A 17,328-nucleotide genomic window follows, 5' to 3' on the forward strand; every position below is an offset into this window, starting at 1 on the left:
AATGATAGGGAGAATCCGTCAAAACTTGGCACAGTTGGGATGGGGATTCCATCAACCCCTGCCATTGGTTCTTTTTTTTATTTTCTCCATCTTTTTCCTGTCTTTGCCTGCACGGGATTGATGATTATGCGGCTGCTGACAGGCTACTCTATCCGTGTGTGCGAGCGTAGTACCTTGTTGACTTCCTGCAAGATTCGGGCGCTTCTGCTTCATCTTGCAGCCTGTTGTGGCACCTTTTTGTGGATGGAACATTTTCGGCGAATTAGGGATGTCGCGGGAGTGCATTGGTTTTGGTAGGCTGTCAGAGCTGCATGTACAGGGTGGGTATGCATGCAGGTGATTGACTTACCTGAATGCTGGGGGGTGTGGCACGGAGCTCTCTGTCAAAGACTTCTAGATTTCGCTTCTGCAGCATCTTGCATGGCTGTGGGTGTGGCAACGTCGGGGAGCGCGGCTTCCTCATTCGCGGCCTCGTGACGCGGGTGACTATACTGCAAATTCATTTGCTGTGGTTTGATTACGAGGCATGCGGCTTTCTGCACGATTTTGCAAAACTTGGGATTTGGGTTTTGGGGGATTTTACAGCCTCATCCTGGATTATCTTTTTCAGCTCCGTGTTTTCTCGCAGCCAGATGGCAGTACCCAGAGTATGTGATCCTCCATCTCCATCTACCATGATCATGGTCGAAGCTTCTGTCTTGGTGTCATCCTGCCAGATGTCATTCTGAATTAAAGCCGTGTTGCGGGTCGTGTTTTTTCCTCGCTCGAGGGCTGCATGAAAGGGTATGCAGGTTGCTTTTTTGGCGCGCTAGAAAGAAGTTGGAGGTGGGGCGGATTCGCGATCCCAAGCCGCCCGTTCAGTTCTTCCCTTTTTTTTCTCTTTCTTCACGGGTCAAGCTGCCAGCCGAAGTTGCAACCGAGCAGAGTTGAAACTGGAGGCTTTGAGGGTGTAAGGGCGGTTTGTGAGGCTCGAATGCTTAGTTCCTTGACCCCCGGGGCCGTCCAACTTTGACGTTGCGGACAGGGCAAGGGTGGGTAATTTTTAGAGGGACCGTTGAATTCATGCAGCACTCGCAGTGTCGCAAATTTGGATCGATTCCATCTCTCACGACAGCATGCTTTGTGGGTGATCAAAAACTCAATTACTCTTCGCTCTTCATTCAGGTCTCCGTCGCGCACTCAAGCGAAAACAATACTCTCGCCAATCGACATCTTCACCCTGTCTGATGCGTGCACGGCCTTTCCAAAAATAGATTCGTAATAATCTTACACACATATACGGATACCTCCGTGTACATACATGGAATCTAGGTGCTTCAGGCACAAAAATGAGGGTATCTGAACGCCACTCAGCGCCGATCCATGCATCCAAGAAATGCCAGCTCGCATGTAAGAGCAAAAGCGCAAGAGTTGGTTTTTGGTCCCCAGAACGCCGGCGCAATAATCTGTGACTTGGCGAAGTGCAAAATGAAATGGCAAACGCCGTTCGAATCCAAGAATACTAGCGACTCGGTCAAATCCGGTGGGGTCTAGTCGAGGTCACTTCATCAGCTTGTCGACCGTCTCCCTCTCGGCGTTGATGGCAGCTTGCAATTTCCGGGTCTGGCGCATTGCCTCGTCCCTAGGGAAATGGTCAGTTGTCGTCACCATGCATTCTCAAAGACTCGTCTTAACGTACCGAGCAGACTGCAACTCCATGACCTCGATCTGCGCCTGGTTCATCCTCCCGACTACCTCCTCCATCTCCAGATCCGCTTCACCCAGCGCCCTCTCCAATTCTGCAACCCTCTTCTCTAAGGATTCAGTCTTGAGAGCCTCATCAAGCGACATACCCAACCCGGTCGTCGTCCTGTCCAGCTTCGGGGAGCGACCGCCGAACATTGTTCTGGGGGACAAAGGAGAATTTGCGACGGGAGAAAACACCGTGGGCGTCTTAAGACCAGTCTTGAGCCGCTGCAGTTGCTGATTGTGGCTTTCCCTGATCTCACGAACCTCCTCTTCGTGCTGCGCAAAGGCTTCCTCGGAGTGTTGCTGGGCGTTCATGAGCTTGTCCTCCAGATTCTTGAGTTTGCCTTGCATGCTATTGATCCGCGTCGTCGAGTTCTTCTGTGCTTCTTCGCCTCTACCAACGGCTTCGGCGAGCCTTTGCCGTAAACTGGCATTCGATTCTAGTTGGAGGCGCACTTGGGAAGATAAGGCCTCCACACGGTCTGCCGATGCGCGGAGCTGGTCTACCAAGCCTGCATTCTCTCCGGTGTGAAAGGACTCTGCTTCCATAAGGGATTCTGCTTGTGCTCGAAATGTTGCTGCTTGCTTCTTAGCATAGTCTCGCTCGGCCTCGGCGTCGTTCATGCTTTTCAGTAGCTTATCCATTGTAGCAGCCGTGTCAGCATCTTCAACACTTGAAGGTGCGCCTCCATGCAGCTCCCGAAGTTTGGTGATGGACATAGCTTGCGTGACTTGTAGATCTCTATAGGCCCTCTCAAGCGAGGCAGACGTGGCATGCGCTCCAGTTGCGGTCTCTGATGATGATTGACCAGAGATCTCGGGGATCAGGATGTCATGCTCTTGCAGGACCTTTCTTAGAGAGCTTGTCTCCTGCTCAGCTCTATCAAGATCTTTCTTCAGTCCACCAAGTCCTTTCTCAATATGGTACTTTTGCATGGACGCATCCTCGGCTCGCCGCCGAAGCTGATTGATCTCAATTCGTAAGCCTGCGACTTCTTTCTCATACCCTACCCTTCGAGGAGATTGGTTCTGCAGAGCGCGATCCCTCTCGATCTCCAGGTTCCGGATTCCCTTTTCATGTTCATTTTTTTGGTAACTCTGTCGATCAAGCAAGCTTTTCAAAGCCCGGTGTAGAGCGTCACGCTGCATTTCAATATCTTTGACCCTATCCGCAAGGGAATCCCTGGATTCTCGTTCCTTGTTTGATACGGAATTTGACCTCTTCAAAGTACCAGCTCTTGACAATCCACCCCTTTGCCCGGCGACGGAGCTCGATCTGGTCAGGCCCGTTCCGGATCCTTGCGTTTCCGGGTGTCCGTTCTCTTCAGCAATAGAATCAAACTGTGAACCATGATTTTGCATCTCCAGCTGTAGCCTTCTAGCATTCATCAACGTAGAATTCTCATTTTTGAGGGATTGGAGCTCTTGCTGCATCCGCGCGTTGTCGTAAGTCAACTTTTGGTATTCTGCAGCTCCTCCTTCCAGACCTTCCAGACGCGACTTCAGCTGGGGCACCACCTCGTCCCGAAGGTTGTCTCGTTCGTCTCGATGTTTTGAAAACTCACCTCGAAGCGCAGTGAGCAAGTCCTCGAAATTTGTTTTAGCTTGTCTTTCTTCTTGGAGCCGCCGTCGATGGTCTTCTAAGGAGCTCTCGAGCTCATGAACTTTAGTGATTCCGGCAGAGTATAAGGCACGCTCTTCATCCATCTGTCAACTGATCAGCGAGATGGAGCATACTGTTACGCGCATCGTACTTACGTTTGCCAGCTGCTTGCCAAGCTGTTGAACGTAATTTTCAAGCCCCTTCCGTTTGTCTCGCTCATCTTGAAGCTTCTGCGTCAGGTTGAGCTTGAACTGTGCCTTCTCCTGCTCTGATATCCTTCTCAATTTGGCCAGATCGTCCCCCTTGCCTGCACCAGCGTCGCTCAGGGGATACCTGTATGAGCCACTGCCGGAGTCCGAGAAATAGTCACTAGTCCGCCGTCCCAATTCCGGTCCTTGCGATGCTTCAAGTCGTAGTTGGTCCACCAGATCTTCCAATTCCAATTCTCTTCGTATCGATCCGGCTAGCTCTGTGCTGACTTCACGCAATTCTTCATCCACGTCATTGAACTGCCCTGTTCCATCTGCGCCTGGCGGCACTGGGAACCCCGTGCCGGCAAAGTATTGGGTGCCCATGTTTCCGTTTGCTTTGGGGATGTCTGTCATACGAGATGTCGACTTGTTGGATGAAGTGATACTGTGAGGTGACGGGGACAGTGGCGAAGGAAGAGCTGGGGAATGGCTACCATCTGAGTATGTCGTGGGTGAGACTTCGGCAATGGGGGACGAGGTCTTCCACCCGAAGAAAGATGTGAGCTTGTTGGGCCCTGGTGATCTCGGAGTTTTTGTTATTATCGTAGGATCAGAGGATTCGTAATCATTACTCGTGGGTCGATTGGAAGGGTGCAAGGACATTGCTCGTTGCAATCCCAGGTTGTTGGGGACCGGTTTGGTCCGGAGAGCTTCATGGAGTCTGGATTCGCTAGCTTGTCGCGCCCGTTGTGGCCGGGGAGAGGGTTGTCGATTTTCCGTATTGACAGGAGGGAAGTATTCGCTTTGTGGAGGTTGAGGGCCACGTGGAGAATAGCCTCGGGGAAACCTAGGGTAAACACGGATCAGCATTGGTGAGGCTGCGAGGAATGTATGAGCTCACTGGTCAAGATCACGGACTTGGAGCGGCGGAGAAATGATATTAGGAGGAGGCAGCGATGGTGGGTCTTGGAGAAATGATTGTCGATTAGGATCACCAGGGTTGTAGCCGCCAGCGTCGTCTTCGCCCACAGCAACGACGACGCCTCCGGAGGAAAGGGATTGGACTCTGCCTATGAGCGGCAAGGCAGAAGAGGGGACAGGTTTCCGTTTGACTGGCTCAATCTTGGAAGCAACGACCTGTTGGCGGGATGATGGGGAGTTAGATGTGGAGGGATGGGAGGGAGAGGTGTCGAGTCTGGGACGACCGCGGTCCATCATGTTGCATTATACGTCAAGGTTTAGGTTGAGGCTCCATTGTCGTTATTTCCGCGAAGGATTTGGAAGCCCAGATAGGCAGAGATGTAAGCCAAAACTTGCGCAATCCTCTCTCCCGACTCGGCTGGGATCAGAAAGGAGACTGTTTGGAGATGTTCACCCCTCTGGTGCCTCCGTAATTTGAGATTGAGGGCACCAAGGGGAAGGGCACGGCCACTTTAGGCAAGGTCGAGGGTGGGAGCGACGGGAATCATATGTCCGACAATGACCGACAACGAAGTCACAAGATGTATGTACTATGTATGTATGAAATAAATGGATGTATGTACAAAAAATGTGGTGAAGCTGGAAAGATAGATAGAGGAGTGATTAGACACAGGAGAATAATGAATTAAGTAAAGTAAGGTAGTGTAGAGTACGAGTAGAGTACAGAGGGAAGGAAATTTGGAGGTTGCATCGCGGCTGTCATCCGAGTGCTTAGCGAGCAACCCCTCCAAAAGTCCAACCGTACCATGCAAGGTCCCGCCCCGGAGTGAGAGGCATCGTCGCCACAGCCTTTGTGCGATAGGGGTCAGGGGAAAAGTAACAGCACCAGCAGTAGGTAAGAGGGTTGGAATTTGCTGACTGAGGCCTAGAAGCGCATTGATCATCTACGCACCGGTGGGTAAAAAAGCTACTCGTCTTACGCTGTACGCAGCATTATCGCTTAAGCTCTACTCGTATGGTTCCATGCAGAAGAGTCAAAGCGAAAATTCCAATCTCCGAGAAAACATGAAGCGGAAAGTTGAGACGTGTCCGAGCATCATAATAATATGAACCAATAACTTGTGTAATCTCATCAACGAGGCGGTGAATAGATGCATCCGCTCGTACTCTTTACCTTTCCAGATATCATCTTTCAGCGGCATTATTACCTTCAGCTGGCCTTCATCAACTCAAGTTTGATCTTCCTTTTCCCCGTCGATTCTTCCTTCACGTCACTGATTCTCACGACAACCTTCTGGAATAGCTCCACCTGCAAATGTACCCCCGTTCCACTAACCCGAAGGATATACTCTTCCTCATCGAATACGCCTTCAGGCTCTGGCGTGGCTAGGTCTCGCAGCCGTATCAGACCTTCAATGCCGAATCGCGGCACAAATACCACGAATCCATTCGAGAATACCTTCATTACAAATCCCTCTTCTTCCACCACTCGTCCCTTGAGCGCCTGCCCGACGTAGTACTCTATGCTCGCTCGGCCGGCCATCTGGGCGTTTCGATGTCTCACGTTGATGTTTTTGCACACTTCTTCCAGCTTTGCTTTGCTGTGCAGGCTGATGTCCAGGGTCTCGTATTCGATAGCCGCAGCCAATTGCCTGTGGGCTTCGAGATCAGCGTATCGTCTGATGGGACTGGTGAAGTGAGTATAGATCTCGCTTGCTAAGCCGTAATGGCGGAAGTCGGGGTACGACTGGCTCCCTGAGCAGAAGTATTCCGCAGACATCATGCACCGTGTGGCCAGGATGCGAACTAGCGTGTTGAAGAAAGGCTCCTTCGCGTCGACGCATGAGTCCAGTGAATCCGCAACTGCTTTGGAGCTTTCTGTGCGAAGGTTGAATCCACGCTTGACTTTCAGCTGGTTCGCGAGCTCCTCAAAGTTGCTTTTAGGCGGAGCAGCATGCCTTCGAAGCAAGGCAGTTTGTGGGAATGCTTCGTATATCTTCCCGGCCACGCTGATGTTAGCGAGAAGCATGAACTCTTCCACGAGCGAATTCGTGCCTAGCAACTCCTTAGTCTTCACATCCACCGGATCCGATGTCTCAGATTCCGTTTGCACACGCACTTCTGGACTCGCAAGATTCAAAGCTCCTGCATCCATGCGCTTCTGACGTAGCTTCTTCGAAAGCTTGAGAAGGGTCCTCATACCCTGGGTTAGTTCATCTTTCTGCGCCTTGTCGTCGATTCGCATTTGCGCTTGCTCGTAGCTGAAAGCCTCCCTGGACCTAATGACGGATTTGGTGAAGGAAGAGCTGACGATCTCTGCATTCTTTGTGATTTCCCAGATAACGGAGAACGCATAACGCTCGATGTATGGTTTCAGGGAGCACAGATCAGTACCTAGGAGCATGGGTAACATGTCAATGCGTTTGTCTACTAGATACACTGTTGTTCCTCGTACGCTGGCCTCTGCATCCATTGCGTTGTTTGGCTTGACAAAATGCGACACATCTGCGATATGAACTCCAACTTCGTAATTGCCATTCGGCAGCGGCCTCGCGTGGAGCGCATCATCGATATCTTGACAACCCACGGGGTCGATACTGCAAACCAAAAGATCACGTAAATCTTTTCTGCCCTGCCAACCTGGATCCTCCGTGCTTGCCGGCACCTTCCATTCGTGACCTTCGGAAGGTAAACAATCTAAGACTCCTTTCGGAAAAGGCCTGTATTGCACGTCATACTCTAGCAACAATGCCTCGGTCTCTGCTCCTTTGGTTTCAAGGTCACCAAGTGACCTTACAAAATGGCCCTCAGGATATCGTGAGCTTTGGTCCCATGCATCGATAGTCACTAGAACTCGCTTGCCTAACAGTTCGTCTGCTTGACGGGTACGTAGTCTAATCTTAGGAATCCGTTTGTCCATCGGTATCAAGAACACGGTCTGCTGCTTTCGGCCTTGCTTTGCGGCCGAACTTGAGCTGCTGTCAACATGTCCCACATATTGGCGCCAATTTCGTTTGATCACGCCAACCACTCTAGCTGTAGGCTGTGGTCGACCTTCGATGCTCTTTCCCTGTGTCTTTTTGACTTCTTCTTGCAACGCCTTGCGTTCTTGCTCAGTCACGACAGCCTCTCCTTCAGCTTCATCGACATCCGCATTTTCGTTCTTGTTTAAAGTGTCTTCCTCGATGATCTTGGTGGATGGTGCTTTCCATTGGGACTGTGGCAGAACCTCTACCACAACAACATCCCCTGACACAGCTCTGTTGCTGTTTTCTCGACCTAGTATAAGCAGAGACTTGTCAAAGGCCGGGACGTGTACAGAACCCTCGAGATAATTGTATGGAGAGACATTGAAGATGCCCTGATGCAGTGTGCTGGCTCGGACACCAGTCATCATTTTAGATAACGAGAAGTAGTCAGGATAAAGCTGTTCAGCTGCTGTGCTTCTTGACTCTTGGCCTTGGCGAGAAGCATTGATCATGTCAAGAAGACGTTCAGCATCATCAAGACCAGATACGTAGTCGGCCAAAGAGCAGGCGCTAAGCTTCTCTGCTTTAGCCTTTCGAATGTTCTCTTTATCATCACTGAGCATAACGATAGCTGGGCACTGGATGGGCCGCTTGCTGGATCTGACAGACTGATGCAAATGTTGTCCATACCAACTGACTGCTCGTCGGACAGCCCTGTCATTACGGTCATTGATGGTCTCACCCTGCTCTCTGACAACATAGGTCTCCTGCCGGAAGTCGTTGAAAAAGACGTAGAAATGTTTATCTTCACTTTTAGTCAAGCCAATGATACGGTTGTACAATGGGAGAGAGCGATTTCTCAGCTCCTCCAGCACTGTCTGAAGGATGATGACATCGTGAAAACCGGAAGTCTCTTCGAACAAGTCCATGCCATTGAGTAATGCATTTGTATCTGGTACTAGGTAGTGACCAGCGGAAAAATTCTTTGTACCTGCTGGCTTCTCCGACAGAACAAACGGGGCAACTGTTGTAATGTCAGTAAACGACTCAATTTATTGAAAGGCGTGCCCTAAGCATTCGACATACCGACTCCATTTGCGTCCGCTGGGGCATTTGCCAGACACGCCGAGCAGAGTCTCGACGAACATGGAATGTCTCGTCTGAGATACAACTCTTTGACTATCTTCTGCACCTTTCCACTCTTAGTTGATCTCACAAAGACTTTGCTTGAGATGTTCGAGGCATATGGATCAGCCAGTGACCGTTTGAGACTCGTCATAGCTGCGATTCGACTTTCTGATATGTTTATCTTCTAGAATCGCGCACAAGATTTCTCTAAACAGTCTCTCGAATGGTCACTGTCATTCAAGTCATAGAGTCTTCCAATTTCTCTTGCATGGCTAAATTCTCAGATGTTGATGGTGCTAGAGTTTCCGCGGCGGACAGAAAAGGCAAGCGCCGCCGGAGAAGCTGCAAGCCAGCCCTAAAACCCTAGAGTGCAGGGATTATTGATAAGGTGCCACCGTGCACTTGTGCCTGGGATCAATAACACCTCTCCAAGCTGAAGTCACTCGTCAATTGATTTTGATTTTGTTTTTTATTCGTCTAACCACCATCTCTGGCACCATCTACGGAAGCTGGGCGCACCATGTCACTCGATCCCCCGACTTATCTAAGCTCCTTACAAAATAACATCCGTGCAAGACCAATACCATGGGAGGGAGCCGTACGAGCAGGCACCATTACCGACAATGACCTCAAGACAATCAAAGCTGTAGACAAGGTGCGCAAGGAGCAGAGAAAACAGACGGTCGAGAATGATATGGATTCCTACCAATCTCTCATACTGGGCGGAGACAAAGGCACAAGTGTACTGGAATCTGCCTCAAAACGAGCAGATGTTATCCAGTATATGTTAGTATTGACAGGGGATCTCATTAATGGTATGGCTTCTAGATCCACATATACGAAATCTGTTCATGGGTGCTGACAGTTGACCTTCAGATGCCCCCAGTCTTGCCTCCAAGCTCCTCGAGCACCCAGAACCATACAAACCCATTGTGCCTTATCTCTCTCACTCCACCAATCCAGAAGACCCAATCCCATTACTAGCTTCATCTGTCCTGACCAGTATTCTCTCGACAGCTCAGACACAATCGCCAAAGTCCAATCCGAAGACAGACGAAGCGCTCACAAAGCTTTACAAATACCTTTCCACCTTGACGACAAGCCAGGACAGTGGCTTACAAGACATTGCCGTACAGGAGTACTCCTCTCTCCTAAGATCGAAGAAAGCACGCGAGATATTCTGGAGCCAACGTCAAGAGACCGTCAGCCCTCTCCTCGACATCTTGCGAGCAGCAGCTGGCGCAAGCAAAGACAGTGACTCCACACTACTCAGCGGAGGCAGCAGCATCCGCAGTGCCACGGAAGCCGGTATCAGTAGTGGCGTCGGCCTCCAACTCCTCTACCACATCCTCCTCACAATCTGGCAGCTAAGCTTCGAAGCCTCCTTAGTAGGTAAAGGCCTCGAAACGGAACAAGAGCTTATACCCCTCTACACCCAACTCCTCCGCCTCTCACCCAAAGAGAAAACCACCCGCATCCTCCTCTCCACCCTGTTCAACCTATTCTCCGCTCCCACCAATAAGTCCACCCTCCTTCCCATCGCCACAACCGCCCGCCTTCCTGCCCTTCTCTCCAACCTCAAAGGTCGCCATCTGACCGACCCTGACCTCCTCGACGACTTGAAAGCCCTCACAGAAATGCTGGACGAATACACAAGTTCTCAAACCACCTTCGACGAATACGCCGCGGAACTATCTACAAGGAAACTACGCTGGAGCCCACCCCATCGAGACGCCAATTTCTGGCACGAGAATGCGAGAAAGATCTTGGACGATGATGGAGGCGCGCTGCCGAAGGTGCTAGCGGAGATCATGGGGAAGAGTTGGGACGATGAGAAGCAGGTTCTGGCTATTGCGTGCAACGATGTGGGCTGGCTGGTAAAAGAAGCCCCGGAGAAGAGGCAGGGGTTGGAGAAGTTGGGCATCAAGGGCCGGGTGATGGAATTGATGACGGACAAGGATGAGACTGTTCGGTGGGAGAGTTTGAGGGCTGTGGGGGAGTGGATGAGGTACAGTTTTGATCAATGAGGGGAGGGATACTGGTGATTTTTTGTCAACTGGGCATAGAGATAGGCAGTGACACAGTGGAGAGAATCAAGAAAGGGAACATGAAATAGAAATCGGAGGTTCAAATGTATAAAGTGTCCCGACAATGGATGTTTCCTTGGACTTAGGCCATTAATATCCTTGCTACATTGTGGTCTTCGCTCTTCCCTCAAGTCTTTGCAAAGCTTCCGTAATTGAATGAAATGTAACATTATGGGCCAGATATCTGGATAGATCCAACAACGATAGGGCCCTTCAGGCAGAGAATGACAGAAAACGCAAGATATCCAAAGCGAGCATTGCAGAAAATCCAGACTGTATCCCCAAACATTCTCAAACCCGTGAACTCAAACCCACCTGAACGTCAAAGCACCGCAAACCCCTCCCAACCACTCTCAGTATCCCTCGCCAGTTCCCTCCTCCTCTCCCCCAACCATCCACCAGCTCCCGCAATAGCAATGCTTCATTTGCGAGACCATTACACTCGCCGTCCTGGTCGGCAGCAAATCTTCCATTACAGCAGCACACCTAGTGCATCTTCTCGTGCTCACATTCCTCAACTCAATCTTACGCAAAGCATCCAGCGGATGCTCCTTCCTCCATCTCTTACTTGTGTAATCGTTCGTGAGCCCCAAAGAGGCGACGTTGGCGAAGTAGAGTTCCGCGACGTTCACTTCCTCTTTCAGTGAAGCTGTTGTGTTGGTTAGAAGATCTTTCACAGGTCCCAGTAGTACTTCGGGGACTTCAGCTTTGATAAGCATGTTCTTCTCGATGTTACTCCGTTCATTCTCGTTCATCCCGGATGCTTGATAGGCACTCCTGATGCTATTTTCCAACTGTGATAGAATACGCTCGAATTGCGATACCGACACCGGAGATTTCTGGAATACGGTTCCGAGCTCCTGATAGGCTAGTCTCAAGGGTGTCTGCGATTGCTGCGTTTTGCAGGCTTGCATGAAGGCTTTCAAGGGATTGCAGTTGTATTTGAGGAAGCTGCGGCATGAGGAGACAAGGAGGAGCAGCAGGGCTGGGCTGTTGGTTTCACGGACTAGACGGTATTCAGTTGGGTCTTGAACATACTGATGCTTTTAGGGGTAGCTCACTCCTTGCGTTGAGGACATCAAGACTCATGTTTTCTGCTCCATCGTTGTGGTCTTCAAGGAAGTCTCCAAGTACGAAGATTTCGTCGACGATGTAGCTGATCAGGGTCATTGACCATGATACTAAGCCGATCAGTACATGGACAGTCTCTGATCCGGAGTTAGTCTTCTCTCTGCAATTTCTTTGGGATTCTTCGGCGTACCTGGCTTGCCAAGTTCGTTCTCCACACCCTGTTTTCTACTAATGGTCCCCATGAACACCATAACAACGGATCTTATATTCAAAAATGTCCAAGCCAAAATGGCCGAGGGCGATGGCCGATGACTCCCTCCAGCATAATAAAGTGCCGCTTGGACACTCAGACATCGCTGAAGGGTTAAGCCTTGATTTGACTGGAGCAATTGTTGCATCTGCGGATCGATGGAATAGTCGACCTGGACACCGATCGTCCGATATAGCTCGCTCAAGAAGTGCAACTTGAATGTATTGGGATTGAATAGTGTCGGAGGATGCCCTGCCTGTGCTTGTGCCTGGTCGTGCAAGTATTGGTTCGAAAAAGCTTGCAGTGCCGCGACAATGTCCTCGTTGTTCAAGTTATTGAGAGAAGCAACCGATGACTGCATTACGAAGGCTTCGACGATCAATTCGAGTCGCGCTGTGTATGTCAGCAGGCACAAGAGGTCGTTGCGGTGCATACAAACCTTCATCTATTTGGTCGCTTGTATGCTCGTCCTCGAACTGCATAGAGCTCAAAGATGCCAAGTGCAGCTCGTCGAGAGAAACAGCAGCACAAGCGTTAGGAGATAAGGCAGTGTGCAAGCCTATATATCATGAGAAGTCGTCCCCATGATTGGGTCACCCAGCGTCCGGGGTGTGAATTGTTTCAATGCGCAACTTACAGAATCTACTCCCTGGAAAATAGAGACCAATCTGGGCCATACTCGAGATTTGGTCTTTTCCATCTCGAGGGATCACGTTCATGTTTGTAGTCTCTCGATATTCGACTAAACCCTCACAATACATCATGGCCAGAACGGGCCTCAACGTCATATGCTGGATGGAGAGTAGGGCTCTAGGGAGTAAGATGTCATTCGATCTCTTCATGAGTATCTCAGACTTGAATTGACTCATTAGGTACAGTCCAAAACCAAGCCTTGAGCGATACGACTTACAGGAAGCTCCGCAACCGATGACGCGCTGGTCTTCTTCGAGGACAATGAATTGAAGCTGGTATGTAACTTTGGCGTTGCAATTTGCAACTCCCATTTGCAAAGTATTGTAGCTTGTACCGCATGAGTTCGAGTGTGTTGGAAATGATCAGAGACGTAAGAAAATGAAGCCAGGAGAACCGGATGCGTTGGTTCTTTACTGGCAGACCTCGGCCCTGGAGGTAGAAATTCAAGGAACGACAGTTGACTGCGTGATTGCACACCATCATACTGTGCTGAGGCACCGTCCAGATTCTCATCAAGTGGAGCACAGTGGTTCAAGACTTTGAGATGCTGTAGGCCTATGCTTTGGTGCTCAAAATCCAGGCTGAGTCGATATAACCGGAGCTCCTTTTCGGTATTGTACGTTGCCAGAAGTAGGGGACTTTCTTGTTATGTCGGTCAGCGACTGTCTCACAGCTTGGGAGGCAACCGTCACCTTTATCTGGGCTCTTGTTATCTGCGATTTTTTCCGGACACATTGTGGCGTGGGTCAGAAGCTCGGATGGACTAGCAATGTTCTCTGACTCGCCTTTGAAGTCTTGCCATCGATTATCCTGACCTTGATACAACACTCTGATCAATCCACCCCTTGTGACTGCGAGCAAAGCAGCCTTTTGTGGGCTATTAGTTTGTTGGTAAGGGTTGCGGGGTCCCAGCAATCTTTGTTGAGATACCGTGAAGTTCCACTGGTCTTTGGCTTTGAGCATGGGCTTAGGGAAATATGACTGCACCGCTGTCAACCGGGCTCATAGCATTAACATTGCAATCAGACGGCAAGCATACTGGTCTGTCTAGGTGTAGCCATGTCAATCCAACCACAGCACTTAGATGGTCTTCTGGGTCGAGGACACTGCGCCTCCAGAGACTGAGGCGATTGATAGCAATGAACACGCTGTAGATCGATATCTGGCCGAAAGCGTCAACAATTGCTAACTCGTTACCATGATGACTCCAGGACAGATGGACTAGTTGGTGTGCAGTAGCGACACCGTCTACCAGATGTTCTTTGCTCATCCTCCATTGGCCATCAGAAGAATCACACATCAGGTTACGAACAACCACATTGCACCCGTCGTGAGTGATGTATGCAATGCAGCCATTTCTAGACCAAACCAATTTTCTAGCTAATTTTTAGAGATGCTGAGGCAAAGCGCTGGAGGTTCGCGACGTACTGGCAACATCCGCTGAGAGCTAATTCATCCACTCGCTGAAGCAGGCTCTTTGGGAGAGGTTCAGGAAGGTGCAATGAGTGACCATCTCCCACATCTCCCACGTCTCCCACATCTCCCACATCTCCCACGTCTCCAACATCTCCAAAGAGATCATCAAGATCATCCTCCATAACCAAATTGCTGAGACGTGATCATCAAAGTCCAAGGTACAATTGTATTGGATGACTTGGATGAAAAGCGTAGTACAAGCTCCATTGATGGATCAAAATTGCCGCAATCCCCGCCAGCGAGGAACGATTATTCAGGACTAACCCAGTTACCTGTTGACCGCGCCGTGGTAGAACTTGGAGATTGCGCACGGATTCACCGTGTATCCAGCCTATTGACTGCGCCTGCTATATGAATTATGAATAGGACAGATAAAAGCATGCGGGCAGAGGGTATTCGTTGAAGTCCAATATGTGCCCCAACTATTCTTCATTGAGGAAGTATTGAAGCTAAATCGTCTATCATTGTCTCCTGTGAGACTTCTTTTAAAGATGACAATCTTTTTTGAGGGTGAATGATTGAGGTAAACAAAGGTGTAAACAAAAGGCTATTGTGGGAGGGGCATTTGCGGCTAATATTGAGTAAGCGGCGCGATCATCGCTGGGGATCCTTCACACCATTCACAACATCGCTCTGATTCTTCTTGACTTCCCTGCGCAGATACTTCCAGACGGTTCCTACGACATTATACGTCTTCTTCCTTAGCCCACCTTCTAACCTATCATTTTCTTTCGATCATGTTCCAAACGAAAAGACCCTGATCGCAACGACCAACCGACCGCAATCTCACATCATGGACAGCGACAGCGGCTTGAGCGACCTGTCCTCAGAGCTCAGCTCCGTCAGATCTGTGTCGCCTCCACCTCTCGATTACCCATCTCCACAGTCAACTCAAGAGAATGGCGGAAATATCTCCAGTGGTCAGGATGAATTGCGAAAGCGCCCTCGAGAATCAGACAATCTACCTCCGGCGAAGAAGAGAAAGTCAGTGGAGGCGAAGCCAAGGACCACCGTTCATCTAGATCTGAAATCGCCATCACCTGCGGCTGACCAGAGCTCTCAATTGGGTCTATTACTGAAGGTTTTGCGGAAGAGGAGAAAAATCGTCGTGATTGCTGGGGCTGGAATTTCTACTGCTGCTGGAGGTGAGTGTTTCGCTCCACTCCTAGCTGCATGTCGGGTTGCTAACGAAACTACAGTCCCCGACTTTCGATCGTCAAATGGCCTCTTCAACACTCTCAGGAGCGATAATAAGCTAAAAGCTTCCGGCAAGCATCTATTCGACGCTTCAGTCTATCAAACGGACGACTCAACGTCCTCTTTCCACGACATGGTTCGCACACTGTCGCAACTCGTCAGCGACGCAAAGCCTACCATATTTCATGAGATGCTCGCAACCCTCGCAAGCGAAGGCCGGCTCATGCGCCTGTACACGCAGAACGTCGATGGCATAGACACTTCGCTCCCACCCCTGATCACAAAGGTTCCATTGGAAAACAAAGGACCATGGCCCCAGACGATTCAGTTGCACGGAAGCTTGGAGAAGATGGTGTGCACCAAATGCAACAAGCTCTCCCCTTTCGAAGCCGCCTTATTCAGCGGTCCAGTACCACCACTGTGCACTCAGTGTGTAGAAAACGATCAGATCCGCACCGATGTTGCCGGGAAACGAAGTCATGGCATTGGCAGACTTCGTCCGAGGATGGTCTTATACAACGAGTCAAACCCGGACGACGAGGCGATTGGAGCTGTAGTGAAGGCGGATCTTCTGAAGCGGCCTGATGCAGTCATTGTAGTGGGCACAAGTATGGAGATTCCAGGTGTCAAGAGAATGGTTCGGGAGATGTGTGGGATAGTAAGGGATAGAAGAGACGGAGTTGCAATATGGATCAATCGCGGTCCACCACCGATAGGCAAGGAGTTTGAGGATTGTTGGGATCTCGTGGTCGCGGGAGATTGCGACAAGGTTGCCCAACGGGTGAACATGCGGCGGTGGAACGATGAAGGCAACGACTACAAGGACTGTACCGAATCCGAGGCAGAAAGGGCAAAGGAGAAGGATCCTGGTATTAAAGTGCTCGTCAAACCAGCAAAGAGGAGGAGTGTTACTCCAAAGAGGGATGTGTCGCCCAAAGATGGGGCCACACCTGCCATGATGACCCCAGGAGAAAGTCCTATGTCGAAAGCGACAAAGCTTCCAAAAGCCTTCACCATTCCCCCGTTAAAGCTTTCGGATACGAAAGAGAATTCAAAGTCAGAGAGTCGTCCGAAAGGAGCAGGAAAGAAGAACGGTGTCAAGAACACGTCGATAGGCAAGACCTCGAGCTCAAAGATCTCAAAGACATCGGATAATTTGAAAATCAACTTCAAAGTCACCAAGCCCCACAAACCTCTTACCGATTCAGCAAAGCCAGCCCCGCCTTCAAATGCCCCTCGTTCGCCTAGTAAGGAGAAAACGACGAAGTTAATGAAACCTCGCCCATCACCTACGAACCAAGAAAAAGCGAGAAGATTGCTTGCTAGCATCAACGAGCCCTTCGATGATTCGGCGATTCCAATGATGCCCATATCACCGCAATCAGCGCGCAATAACGGTCCTGTGAGCCCTTCTGATTCACCGCTTGAGAGCGTCAAGCTTGAGAAAGTCGAAATACCGATAAAGCTCGAAATACCTCCCAAGGTCGACGAGATCCAGGACCCTCGTAAACTCAAGCGAATGAGCGAAGAGAGAATTTCACCCACGGGAAGCGTACCGTCCGGAATGGCTCAGCTACTACATTTTTGATGGGACTCGGACTTGCTTAGCTTTGTTGGTGGATGCCTAGTGTGGTTTACGTATGAACTAGGTGGACTTATTTTGAACGAAGGATACCCAAATGTCGATTTATTGGGGTCGCTGGAGTTTGTCCTGGATGTGGCCATTACCGTACGATTGAGAGCAGGGTCAAGGTCTCTCGCCTTCCGAGCTGGAGGCATTGCGTTGTTAGGCGTTGCAGTTTCATGTTTTCGAGCTAATGGATTGACTCGAATAGGAGGTCGCTGCGACTTGAGAAAAGAGCCTCGGAGTCTCGGACAAGACATCTTACAAGAATATGATTGCATCTGTATGTAACTACATGGCTTGTCTTTGTATATACGTACTCCTCAAAATATTTCCAGCCCAATATATCTAGATGACCGGGCCGTAATTGATCCAACTTTCAGGTGCTTC

At 50.0% G+C, this 17,328-nt stretch overlaps 5 protein-coding genes across 5 annotated transcripts; 2 read left to right on the top strand and 3 right to left on the bottom strand.

Moving 5' to 3' along the window:
- Positions 1-1,539: 1,539 nt before the first annotated feature.
- HO173_011955 (uncharacterized protein) lies at positions 1,540-4,740 on the bottom strand (the record flags this gene model as incomplete). Its single annotated transcript, XM_037313829.1, has 4 exons — positions 1,540-1,621; positions 1,679-3,435; positions 3,487-4,369; positions 4,424-4,740. The coding sequence occupies 4 exons, from the start codon at positions 4,738-4,740 to the stop codon at positions 1,540-1,542; spliced, it is 3,039 nt and encodes a 1,012-aa protein (XP_037159344.1).
- Positions 4,741-5,653: 913 nt separating this feature from the next.
- Positions 5,654-8,691, bottom strand: HO173_011956 (uncharacterized protein; the record flags this gene model as incomplete). The annotated part of the gene is made up of 2 exons (XM_037313830.1): positions 5,654-8,436; positions 8,499-8,691. The coding sequence occupies 2 exons, from the start codon at positions 8,689-8,691 to the stop codon at positions 5,654-5,656; spliced, it is 2,976 nt and encodes a 991-aa protein (XP_037159345.1).
- A 369-nt stretch (positions 8,692-9,060) lies between these two features.
- On the top strand, positions 9,061-10,567 carry HO173_011957 (uncharacterized protein; the record flags this gene model as incomplete). Its single annotated transcript, XM_037313831.1, has 2 exons — positions 9,061-9,355; positions 9,417-10,567. 2 exons carry the CDS (start codon positions 9,061-9,063, stop codon positions 10,565-10,567), a joined length of 1,446 nt encoding a protein of 481 aa, XP_037159346.1.
- Positions 10,568-10,980: 413 nt separating this feature from the next.
- On the bottom strand, positions 10,981-14,239 carry HO173_011958 (uncharacterized protein; the record flags this gene model as incomplete). Its single annotated transcript, XM_037313832.1, has 9 exons — positions 10,981-11,633; positions 11,689-11,835; positions 11,889-12,341; positions 12,388-12,507; positions 12,586-12,802; positions 12,859-13,283; positions 13,334-13,622; positions 13,681-14,017; positions 14,070-14,239. The coding sequence occupies 9 exons, from the start codon at positions 14,237-14,239 to the stop codon at positions 10,981-10,983; spliced, it is 2,811 nt and encodes a 936-aa protein (XP_037159347.1).
- Positions 14,240-14,910: 671 nt separating this feature from the next.
- HO173_011959 (uncharacterized protein) lies at positions 14,911-16,902 on the top strand (the record flags this gene model as incomplete). The annotated part of the gene is made up of 2 exons (XM_037313833.1): positions 14,911-15,262; positions 15,317-16,902. 2 exons carry the CDS (start codon positions 14,911-14,913, stop codon positions 16,900-16,902), a joined length of 1,938 nt encoding a protein of 645 aa, XP_037159348.1.
- Between the last annotated feature and the right edge of the window lie 426 nt (positions 16,903-17,328).

The sequence above is a fragment of the Letharia columbiana genome, assembly GCF_014066305.1.
Source record: "Letharia columbiana isolate WasteWater2 chromosome Unknown Sc0000070_s0, whole genome shotgun sequence".
NCBI lineage: Eukaryota > Fungi > Ascomycota > Lecanoromycetes > Lecanorales > Parmeliaceae > Letharia > Letharia columbiana.